The 12,240-nt window shown below is 43.5% G+C and overlaps 3 protein-coding genes across 3 annotated transcripts; 1 reads left to right on the top strand and 2 right to left on the bottom strand.

Moving 5' to 3' along the window:
• Positions 1-4,417: 4,417 nt before the first annotated feature.
• EDB93DRAFT_1048794 (uncharacterized protein) lies at positions 4,418-4,897 on the bottom strand (the record flags this gene model as incomplete). The annotated part of the gene is made up of 1 exon (XM_041444652.1): positions 4,418-4,897. A coding segment is annotated over one exon (480 nt), but the record flags the coding sequence as incomplete, so codon positions are not given.
• Positions 4,898-6,631: 1,734 nt separating this feature from the next.
• Positions 6,632-7,670, top strand: EDB93DRAFT_1104064 (uncharacterized protein; the record flags this gene model as incomplete). The annotated part of the gene is made up of 5 exons (XM_041447382.1): positions 6,632-7,060; positions 7,343-7,404; positions 7,465-7,495; positions 7,582-7,589; positions 7,652-7,670. The coding sequence occupies 5 exons, from the start codon at positions 6,632-6,634 to the stop codon at positions 7,668-7,670; spliced, it is 549 nt and encodes a 182-aa protein (XP_041307498.1).
• A 910-nt stretch (positions 7,671-8,580) lies between these two features.
• EDB93DRAFT_1250525 (uncharacterized protein) lies at positions 8,581-9,889 on the bottom strand (the record flags this gene model as incomplete). Its single annotated transcript, XM_041453026.1, has 3 exons — positions 8,581-8,817; positions 8,872-8,892; positions 9,830-9,889. The coding sequence occupies 3 exons, from the start codon at positions 9,887-9,889 to the stop codon at positions 8,581-8,583; spliced, it is 318 nt and encodes a 105-aa protein (XP_041307497.1).
• Positions 9,890-12,240: the final 2,351 nt, after the last annotated feature.

Here is a 12,240-nt window from a genome sequence, read left to right as displayed (position 1 = left end):
CTCTGTGGGGGGGCTGACATTACATAGTTAAATGCGACATAGGTTGTGAAGACATTGGTTCTGACTTCCAGAATTACTTCAAAGTCCTGTAGGAAATGCCATTCTATTGGACTCAACTTTTTGTTGTATATGGAGCATTGATTGCATCAGGAAACCTACAATTCTGCTGAATGTCCTGATTTCTCTGTATTACTGATATCAGTAACAATCAGTACCAATCAGCACACATCAGTTGTGCAGATATATCAGATTATTAGACCAACAAAATTACAGAGTGTCCAGTTTAAGAACCTAGACACTAGTATCAGTATCCTGAGTACAAGTGTAAGTAATCTAGGTACGGCGAGACGGAAAGATAAAACTCACCCTCGGTCTGATACAACGGACTGAGGGAAGAGTAGTATGGCAGGAAATAGAACATATATAGAGATGTTTGAACACCAAACATTGTAGCTCCGACATGCTGTGGTCGAGTCACAGAAACACATGTGCTAATGCATCAACACTCCTTCTCGACTTGATCCACGGTTGTAGACTCCTTCTCGATGAGTTCACTGGAGGCCCAAGCAGCTGCGAAGATGTTCAAAGTCTTTATGAGGGAGTGCCTTTGTGAATATGTTGGCAAGATTGTCTTTCGATTTGATGTAGTGTAATTTTAGGCGACCTTGTTTGACGTGCTGACAGATTGAATGGTATTTGATATCAATTTGTTTAACACGTGTGTGAAATGATGAGTCTTCAGATAAAACAATGCTGCCATTGTTATCACAAAGCAGGGGTGTGGCAGCTAATTGGGGAAATTCGAGTTCACTGAGGAGGGTATGCAGCCATTTGATTTTGCAGGCAGCCTCAGATGCAGTGACATATTCAGCTTTGCAGGTCGAGAGAGAAACAGTCTTTTGTTGTCTTGCACTCCATGTGATAATCCAGCTACCGAGGGTGCAGCAGTACCCGCTTACAGATCGTTGTGTGTCAACACAGCTTGCTAGGTCACTATCTGTGTATCCAAGTAGTCGTGTGGTGTGTTCACCTCCAAGAACAAGGCAAGTCTCCCAGGTTCCCTTGAGGTATCTGACCACTTGTTTAGCAGCTTCCCAATGTGCTTGACCAGAACTGTCAAGGAACTTGCAAAGCTGTTGTACTGCATAGGCGATATCGGGGTGGGTTCCAATTGTGAGATACGTCAGTGAGCCGACAAGTGATTGGTAAGGTGTACAAGGCATCTGAGCACGGTCGTCGTCAGAGGTTGGGGAGTGGTGTTTTTGAGATAGCTGGAGACCTGGTTCCATGGGAGTGGAGACAGGGACTGCATCTGTAGGTCTGAATTGCTTGACAATCTTGTCAATTAGAGCGCATTGAGAGAGTTTGATGGTATGAGAGGCATGGTTGCATTCAAGTGCAATTCCGAGGCAAAAGTGTGCATCCCCAAGGTCAGAAACCGTCCATTTGGTTCATAGTTCAGCCTTGAATGCAGTTATAGCATCTTTAGTACTGCTGATGGTGAAGAAATTGTCAATGTGGATCACAACAAGGAGAGTGCCGGAATCGGTGCATCTGTAATTCATACAATGTTTGCATTTCAGGTGTGTAAAACCCCAGGCAAGCATCGCAGCATTTAGTGTTCTATTCCACACAAGACCACCTTGTTTCATGCCGTAGAGCCCTCGTTGTAGCTCCCAGACGTGATCCTCCATTCCAGGCTCAACAAAGCCTTCAGGTTGTTCCATGTAACACACCTCATCGGGATCAAGTAAGCTGTAGAGGAATGCTGTCTTGATATCAAGCTGATCGATCTCCCAGTCAAGTGCGGCACCTATATGAGCGAGGATACAAAAGGATTCGAGTCGTGCAGTGGGTGCCGAAGTTTTTGTATAGTCTTGACCCCAGACTGCTGAGTATCCTCGACATACATACCATGCTTTGAAATGAACAGGAAGACCATTTTGGTCACCTTTCAGTTTGAAGACAGGTCGGCCTTTCATGATTTTTCGGCCTGTTGGGACAGATGTGCGTGGTACAAGCTTATATACGCCAAGGTCTTGCAGAGAATTGAACTCCTCCTGGAGTGCTTTGGTCCAGGAAGCAGGGTCGGGTGAAGCCATTGCCTCAGTATATGTGGAAGGATCATCGGGGTGTTCTGTCACTAGATGATCTGGCATGGCTGCAAGGAGGTCAGAGAACAAAGCCATGTCATCAGCAGTAGAAGGTATGGATGGCTTTAGGGCCTGCAGACGTTCTGTGGCTTTCATGGATTCCAGGACAGCTCATTGTGTTGCGGAGGTATATGGTTTACCATCGAGTGCACATTGTCGTTTGGATGGTATAATTGTATGGGTTGATTGACGAAGCTGATCGGCAACATTGTCCTGGTTGGAGAGATTGTCGACAGGGTCATCTTCAACCGATGTGCACCGAGATGGGGGTTTCCCTAATGGGTCGGTCGCAGGGTCAGTCTGATTGCCAACTGATTGATACGCCAGGGTGTAGTAGAACAGCATTGGATTGGTGAGACTCAATGAAAGACACATTGTATGAAATGAAAACCTTATGTGAGGCACAATGATAATACCGGTATGCCTTGGAATCGAGGGAATAACCAATAAGCCCACATTCAATTGATCTGTTGTAGATCTTAGGATTGTGGCGATTTTGGATAAAAACAAATGCACGACTAACAAATGCACGACAACCTATCTCTCATAAGTGAGAGAGGTCTGGTTTGCGTCCAAACCAACTCTCAAAGGGAGTATGTCCTAATTGTGAAATGACAGGAGTACAGTTGGAGAGGTAACATGCTGTTAGTACAAATTCATCCCAATGATTGGGGGGAACTTTGCAATCAGAGCGCATTGCACGAGCACATCCCATGAGCGTATGGTGGAGGTGTTCAACCCTGCCATTTTGAGCAGATGTATACGGTGCTGTAAACTGGTGTTGAGTACCACACGTGAGGAGTTATTCATGCATGGCATCAGACTTGAGTTCTCCGTTATCTGAGCGGTAAATCCTGACCTTCAGACCAGTTTCAAGTTCGTGTGCACGTTCCCAGGTGACAAGTGATTTGAAAGTGTCACTTTTGGAGGCGAGGGGGATGGCCCAACAGTAGGAAGAGAAATCATCTATGATGTCCATTATGTACTTATTCCCTGCAGCGGATACAACATCGGGATGCTCCATCAAGTCAACGTGTACTATGCCTAACCGTCTGTCTGCACGGACCCCCACTCTAACCTTCGAAATGCTAGACTTGGTCTGTTTTCCAAGAATGCAGTCGTCACAAATGGAGGGTTGAGTAGATAGGTTAATGGGCATACCAGTTGCATAGCCAGAACGTGCAAGATCGTAGATAGCACGATAATGAGCATGTCCTAGGCAATGGTGCCAGGATTGAAGGTCTGGTTGATGTGTAGCAAGGAGGGCATGATCCGCCGAGAGTTGTCCCCTGGATAAGGTGTATAGACAACAAGATGTCAGAGAGCCTGTAAGCATGCAGGTACCATTTTGTCCCTGGACCCAGCAGGATGTGGCGTCGAACGATGCAATGCAGCAGTGGGCAGCGCAAATGGCAGACACTGAGATCAAACACACTGGCGGTAGGAATGAAAAGAACGTGGTCTAACATCAAATGAATGCCCTTCGCAATGATAAGGCATATAGACCCAATACCAATAGCTGCAATGGATGATCCACCAATGCCATGAACAGCACGGGGAGGAACTGGGCACAGAGAATAGAAGTCGGACTCAGTGTTACTAATATGAATGGAGGCCCCACTATCAAGAAAGAAAAGGGTTAGAGATGGGTCCACAATAGTGTGTTTGTGCTGGTTTGGTGCCTTGTAAGTGATGCCGGTGAAGTCGACATGCTTCGTGTGAGTTCGCCAGTCAATGCTCATCTTTAGCTCATTGACAGCCATGAATAGAGCATTGTACTCTTTGTCATCAGAGCCAGGAAGCTCTCGGATGTGAGCAGAAGGAAGGGGGTCATATGCGAGACCCACAAATTTCTGAGTGGAGGAAGGAGGCTCGGGGGTAGGAGAAGACTGCATATTAGCGACATATATGGCTTTGTGAGTTTCGCTATCGAGGAGGTAAGCACGTCTGCCAGTGTCATACCACAATCCACCAGGTTTGCTGGTTGTAGTAGACTTGGTGGTAGGTTTAGTATTGGTGGAGTTCTTATCCTCATGTGCATTGCATTTGCATGATGGAACCTCATCACACTTGCCTTCCATAGCCCCCCCTTTGGCAAAACAATCCTTAGCTACATGTCCCCAGTTGTTGCATGTGGAACAACAAGTCGAATGGCCGAGGGTACCACATTCAGTGCAGGTTTTGCCCGGGCAGGCCTCTCGGCTACGATTTCCCTTATTAGCAACCATGGCAATATCGCCAGATCCTTTCTTCTCAGCGTCAAGGAGCTGTTGTTCCATGTCTAAGCATGAGCGAATGTTTGCTGGTCCATAGGTGGCAGCAGACGTGCTGGTGGAGAGGGCATCAGCAATATGGTTTCTGACATGAGGGAGTTTGTCACTCATAGCATTGAGCATAATGATGGTGGTAAAGTCGTCTTCTTTAGGGATTCCTATAGCATATATGCATCTAACCATATCACTGATCTCAGTGCGCGTTGTGGAGAGGTGTTCAGACCGATGATAGCACATGGTTAGGGCCTGTTGGATCATCAGAATTTGCGCAATGGGACCTATTTTCTCGTGGCAGGATCGAAGGGCCCCCCAAGCGAGGTAAGTGTTTGTATGAGGACAAAGGAATTCTTGTTCCTCAGGACTGGAGTGAGTACGAAGCACTGCAATGATGCAGAGGTTGTTAAGGTCCCAGTGACTGGCGCTGGAAGGGTCAGTGACAGGGTTCGGATGAGGAATCAGGCCGAGAATGTACCTGCCACCATGCTTTAAGAAAAAGGTAATTTTGCATTTTGTCCGACCATAATCCCCAGTTATTCTTGCTTTGATCTAAAATCTCTATTTCTTTCAAGTCAGTTTGACTAAGAGTATAGTTGTGATCGATGGCTGTGCTACAGAGGTTGTGGTGGTTTGTACCAATGCAGGTGTGGCTTGAGAACTTTTGGATCATGCATGAGGGGCACGAGGCGGCATGATGGGTGTTTAAGGCTAAGGGTAGCTCGGAGGGAAATATTGTCTCTGTTGTGTTATATATGTGTGTGCTCAGGCCTTTTGCCCGAAGAGGCAATGGTTCTATGTTTGAGGAAGTTCTGTCAAATAGGAGGTACGTGCTCAGGGCGCAAGTGTCCATATCAGGTTGTTTGAACACTGATTGGTCTAGCAGGTTTCCGGCTGTTGATTACAATGAGCCAGGGCTCATAACCTTTAAGAACCTAGACACTAGTATCAGTATCCTGAGTATGAGTGTAAGTAATATAGATACAGCAAGACAGAAAGATAAAACTCACCCTCAGTGTGATACAATGGACTGAGGGAAGAGTAGTACAGCAGGAAATGGAACATATATAGAGATGTTTGAATGCCAAACATTGTAGCTCCGACATGCCGTGGTCGAGTCGCAGAAACACGTGCGCTAATGCGTCAACATCCAGGGATGTTAGACTTCAAAAGAAAGTTATACAGTCATTCAGAACATCAGCTTTTCTGATATCAGTAACAATCAGTAACAATCAGCACATATCAATTGTGCAGACACATCAGATTATCAGACCAAAAAAATTACAGAACATCCAGGGATATCAGACTTTCAAAAAAAAAGTTAGTCAGTCATTCAGCAATATTAGCTTGACTAGCCTCTAGATTATCAGAAGGTACATATATACAATTCTGCAGTGTATACAATTTCCTATCACTCAGTACTCAATAGATCTCAGTGACTTACCACTGCCAGAAATTTGAGGTTGTCTAAATTGAGAATCAACGAATGACAGTTTGCAAACCAAATGACACCATATATAGTATGTCAGGCACAAGTGCAGATGTCTGCACTAGCACCCTATTGCCTAATTAGGAAATGCCCGCTCACCACACACTACAATCAGCTCAACATTTAACATGTTTGTTCATTATCTGATGGTGTACAATACTGATTCTTGAATAGTTATATTAGATAGATATATATTAAAATAAGCTCTATTGTATTGTATTATATGCATACAATATATATACTACATTATTACACTAATGTGGATGTACCATAGTGTTGTAGGGACGTAGTGAAATTTCGCATTTTTGATAATCTAAGCAGTCATGTGATGTTGGTTGAAATTAGGTGGGAAAGCTTATATAATCAAAAATGTGTTCAATGGTTCAAGTCTTTTAACATTGTTCAATAGGGTTTGGGAGAAAACTCCCTGCTTATTAGCAACATGCTAATTAGCCTGTTAATAACTAGCTATTAACACACTAATATCTCGCCGCAAAATTCACGAGGCTAATAATGCTAATAACTCCCTACAACTGGCTGTGCCTCAGATATCAAGTGATCAGGTCAGGAATACGACCGGCTAGCTTCTACTACTGACATATGATCGAATAGTTACCATAGATAATGGTTTTAAAATTTTCCAGGTATGAGCCACACTGTGCGTGCCGTTCAACATTGCGAATCATTTCAACCAACCACACCCACACCAAAAGATCACCCTTATGAATACCATTGAGGTTCACGACGACATTGAGCATCACGGTCACGCTGATGTTGGATTCATGCAGATGTACTCGATTCCAGAATATCTGGCCGTAACTCTTTTCCCTGCCTCAGACATTCCCATCTCTGCATTCGTCAAGTTTGCCATTCCGTCCGTCACTTCCACCCATCAGGCTGCTTTGCCAAGTGTTCACCAATATTTCTGCTTGGAACCTCCACACTCCAGCCCAATTGATCATGCTCAAACAAGTTCTGTGGCAGCCATGGTGACAAATGCCGACTTCGACATTGAATCCGAGGTAGATTTGAGTGCGGATGGTTTGTTGGCAGTGTTGGCAGAATCGTGGCCTAATGTGGACAGCACAGGGAAGGGCAAGGGCAAGGCTGAGGCTGAGGATATCAATGGAAGTGATGACAAGTGGCTGGAGGTATGGGAATGAGTGTTTTTTGCATTGGCTAATTAGCTAGGATTATTAGCGAGTTTTTCACCTGCTAAAAATCAACATCATGTGATTGGCTAAAAAGCAGCTAATAATCCACTAGTTAATAACTCCCCCAGACCTACCTGGCTAAAAAGCTTGCTAATAATTACCAAAATATTTTTATCCCAAACCCTATTATTCAAGTCTTCTTGTCTTCTTCTCTTTCTTTCCTTTCAATCCTTTTCTTTCCCCACCCTTACTCTTAGGCCAGGCTCCTGGATATTCAAGTTGGGATATGTTGGTGTTGATGTGAGTGTTGGTGTGGATGGGACTTTGGAATTGGTGCCCTGGTGAGTCACTTATCCCCTCTCCTATTCTCTCCTCTAAAGACTGACCCTGTTCACTTATAGCCTATATATTTTCGCATTTTTGGTCCTTTTGGTAAGTCACTTATCTCCTCTCCTCTCCTCTCCTCTGAAGACTGACTCCCTGCTCATTTCTAGTCTATCTATTTTCGCATTCTTTAGTCTTTTCAGTAAGTCTCTTCTTTCTCTAACCTCTTTTTGGCCTCTATCTTCGCATTTTTGTCTATTTTAGTGTCTCTCTTAGTCAGTAGTATAGATGCCAATGTAGTAGTTACTTTGAATATGATTTTTTGTATTTTTGATATTTTGACCATTGCAATGTCCTGATGTTATGTTATGTGCTGTGGGGCTGTTATACAAACTAAACTACATATCTGATGTATTACATCTCTTAGAAACTGGCACCCTGAATTGTACACAAACAGTACCTCTGGGTGTCTGTAGAGCTGTTCACCACTGATTTTAGGCATGACACTGATTTCAGCAATTGCTGCATGACTGCATTACCTGTATGTCTGATATCAGACAGTTCAGTAGGCAACAGCAACATCAGCAAAATTGTAGGTTTCCTGATGTGGCAGACTCAAAGAATAAATCAACCGCCTGGGTAACTGTTAGTCCATGACAGATGTTTAGTGAGATGAGGCCTCACCTGACATAGATTTCATAGACAATTAAGCATGACATAAACTGAATCCCAGCATGTTGGTTCGTCGAGTAGCAGTTCGACTATAGGGAGCTTTATGGGCTCACCTTTGTTTCCTTGGAACCATTGCTTTTCATTACCTGTCACAATAGTATCCCTGAAATTTGCACATTGTAGGTTTGATGCACAGATGGAGCGCACAACATTTTTGGCCTGTTTGAGAGCTTTACCAGTGATAGTGCCAATATATTCCTTCTTGTTAATAGTTTGATCACAAACATCCCATTCGTCCTCCACGCATGAAAAGTCTGCCGTGGTGTAGTCATCGACAATATGTTTCACGCATATGTTGATCACATGTGGAAAACAGGGAATTCTGTTTTTGATCAGATCATAGTTGATCTGGCATTCCTTGAGTAAGCGGAAGAGCTCCTTCATTAATGTTGATTATTTGCTACATTGTCCAAAGTGAAGTGTCCAGGATAAACAAAGTCAGCGTGTGTCAAATAGTACAGCTAAACACTAACATCCTTTGCAATGTTGGCACGATCAAGGAGATGCAGTATTATTGAACCAAGAGATTTGCCAGTATGGCTTCCTGGAATGTGGTAAAAAGCAATCAAAGCTGCCTTCAAGACAAGCACTGATGTCTGCTCTTCCTTGGCGGTTTGGTGGGCAGTGAGTGCCATGAATGGGCAGAGTTTCTGATCCAACCAGAGGTCAGATGTAAAGGATATCTTGCCTTGCGCCCTCTGTAAGAATACATAAGACACTTGATAGGACAGTGTTGACAACTAAAAACTTACTGCAAGATCACTTTTTAACACCTGGAAATACTCATGTCATGCGAAAATGATCAATTCATGAAGTTTTGTATGGTGAGGAATGTCTGACTCATTCACATCCTTCCACAGAAAATGTATTAGGCGCTGAAACTCCACACATTCAATCATGTTTATTGCCTACAGATAATCAATTAGCAAGGCACATAGAAAGTAGATACCAACTCGCCTGATCATCCGCAACTATGAACTTCACTAACTGACGGTGCATCTCATCAATGCTAAAATCTGGTATGTAATCATCTGGAGATAAGCCAATTCTGGTTAGCGAATCATTAGATCTATGATTAGGGATGGGACCAAGTGAGTTGATATCATAAGCAGGGTCCTGAAGTCTTTTATGGATGGTTGCCAAAGTCCACCCTTCATTAAGTCACTCCTTGATTGACTTTACAAGAATAGGCCAGTGCTGGCGCTCTGCCTCTTGTATGTAAAGGTTGGTATGGCAATAGAAAGTGTGTTTACAATGGGCAGAAGTGCTAGTCATGTGCTTGTATGTGGTGATTTTGTGTGAACTGTTCACCTTTTGCAACACCCTGGACAAGGATGTAAGAAAGAGCGAAAGAATGACAAACAATACTTACTTACAGGGTTGGCAGACCTTGCAATTAGTAGCTGGATCTAGCCTAAAGAAGTAACAGATATCAGTAGTGCTTTTAGGCTGCATTCTTTGAATACCCGTGGCTAATGGATTAGTTTGGGTAGAGTAAATGGTACTAGTAGCTGTCTGCAGTGGGCCAGTGACTGGAGGAGCCCTGACTCTAGGTGCAGGTAAGTTGTCCTCTTCTTCCCCAGAGACGTTGCCGATGCTAATATATTCTCCATCATCTGCTGTATGACTGGTGCCAACTCAAGCTGGGCTATTGTCGCGGAACCTCAGAGGCAGTTGTCATTGTCTATGAGGGTGTTGAAGTGTAGTTACATTGAATGCAACAGCAGCAGCAATGAGGACAATTAGAGGTACAGCAGCAGGGGTAGGCATGGTGGCAACCTGGGACTTCTGCCCTTGTTGGCAAGGAGGCATGTTCAAGTGAGTGTAACGGTGAAGATTCAAAGACAGTCTTTATAAAACTTTGTCCTGGGAAAATAACGGGGAAACTCCAGTACTGAGTCAACTAATGACAACAGTTTCAATGTGTCACACAAACAAAGTAACATGTCTAAATACAGCATCAATAAGTATAATGTGACGCAAGGGGAACAACAGAACATACACTCAGGGACCAGGGTACATACCATAAGATTTTCTTCACTTGAGTAGTCCTAGGCAGCATAACATGTAAGTGGGGTTTCTCCAATGCCCACCACCATAAGACATGTATTCTGATGGGCACTTAATCTCGCAATCAGTATATATCAAGTGAAGTAAAGCTTACCTGCATCCCTGGAGTCAATCAGCTGAAGTCCAGAAGCGAGATTGCAATACAGCGATGTCATCCAGCGAAAGGGACATGGCATGTTTATAAAAAGTTCCCAATTCACCATCCAGTAGGGAATATCTTCATGAATACCAAGCCTCTACTATATGCTGGTGTCTTTGATGAGTGTTAGTAAGATATTTGTGAGGATTCATACCCAGTACTGAGGTCTATTGTTGTCAGCTCGGGTGGTTTGCTTTGTCTGTTTTCAGCTTGTATCACTAAGCAGGTGTTTCAACCACATTAATGAGTTGAGCTTACATTCATTCACATAGTCAACAACTGATTAATTGAATTTTGAATCTTTAGTGAAATGGGAGTCAGGTGTTTGTGAAAGGTAGGTTCCCATGCATCATCCAATAGGCTGGCCGCTGGCCTGTCAATGAGGTATCTCAGGTAGATGTCGGGAGTCAGGACTCAGACCTGAGAAACACATATCCAGGACAATTTTGTTTCTGTGGCAGGCTGGCTGATCTGCAGAAGAATAACACTTACATATTGCGAGGATAGGCAAGGAGGGAAATGAGTGTGAAAAAGATAAGAAGCACTGCATGAGAGTCGGGAATTGGGCATCTGGATGATTGATGATTCATCAACACATATTTGGCCACATCAGGTTCATTTGTACAGGTTGTGTGCAGATAGATACAAGTATTCAACAGCGTGATCTAGTAACTAATGTCTTTTTTCAGGGTGGAGCTGAAGTAGTTGGGTGCAAACTTAGAAATCACTTGAGCTTCAGATCACAGGAGAATGAAACAGATCACTCACACACGAGTTGATCTGCAAAGAGGTGTTGCATCCAGCAAACATGGGGACACCCCCTTGTTCATCCAGTGTTCATGGGAGATTGGAGGTGGATGTATGATGTGATCATCAGGCTGGCTGAAATCCAGCAAGCACATAGCTGGTGTGGACAATGTGGCTCGAAGGCCGTGAAGCAACAAATGAAGATGCCCATAGTCAGGGTCTTCTGAGAACGTAAGAGAGTGTGTGTAGATGAGAATACTTGGAAACTCAACAGGGATTCCATTGCATAGAATTTCAATGGTGGTATTAACTACAACTAGAGAGCTTCTCATGGACACTAGTTAACCATGGAAGGGAGCCATACAACAAATAGATCAACATGTATGTAAGCGACTCAAGATCATCACGGCGACCCTAGGTCAACCCCTAAGTGATTATTGATTGAAGCGAATGTGGGACTACTACCTTCGCCTATGGTATTCCAGATTCCTACATAGATAGATAAATACTCTGTAGTGATTCTTATTTATCCATCCACCTGTAGCTGGGTCACTTTCAGAATATTCTTGTAGTTCTTAGTTGATTTGTGAAATATTACTGTTCCTTCACTGTCATACTCCGTCACTTGTTATACTTGTGCACACCACTCGCAACCTGACACTCGTTACATAGTTTTTGACCTATATTCATGAAGTCCAAAAGTCCGAAAATCTCGGACATTGCACTTTGGCTTTGAACATTGGATAAGTACCCTTGGATGTCTTTGGATTATTTTCAGACATTGTTTCATAGCTTCAGACATTCATTATTTGCATTACTGACACATTTATACTACTAATACCATATAGCAACCCCTTTAGGATCAAACACACTTGCTCTACAAGTATAGCAGTATAGGTCGTGCTAAAGATCTACCTAAATATTGTTGTCTAGGTAGTACTATTTCTGCTGAGTCCAGCAGAGATTTACTCTTTACAGCGAAGTGGCCTTCACTTCACTACAACAGCAACATCATTACAGCTAGAAGACTCTTTCATGATAACACTGGCACAGAAGATCAAAAAAATCATACCAAACCTCTTTTATCTCATATTTTCACTTCTTGATGCAAACTCCATACAATGCCGACATTTGAATGATGCTGAAGTTGAAGAACTTGTCTGAG

Source organism: Suillus bovinus (genome assembly GCF_016758785.1).
Source record: "Suillus bovinus strain UH-Sbo-P2 chromosome Unknown EDB93scaffold_29, whole genome shotgun sequence".
Taxonomy (NCBI): domain Eukaryota; kingdom Fungi; phylum Basidiomycota; class Agaricomycetes; order Boletales; family Suillaceae; genus Suillus; species Suillus bovinus.
This window is presented reverse-complemented; position numbering and strand designations above follow the sequence as displayed.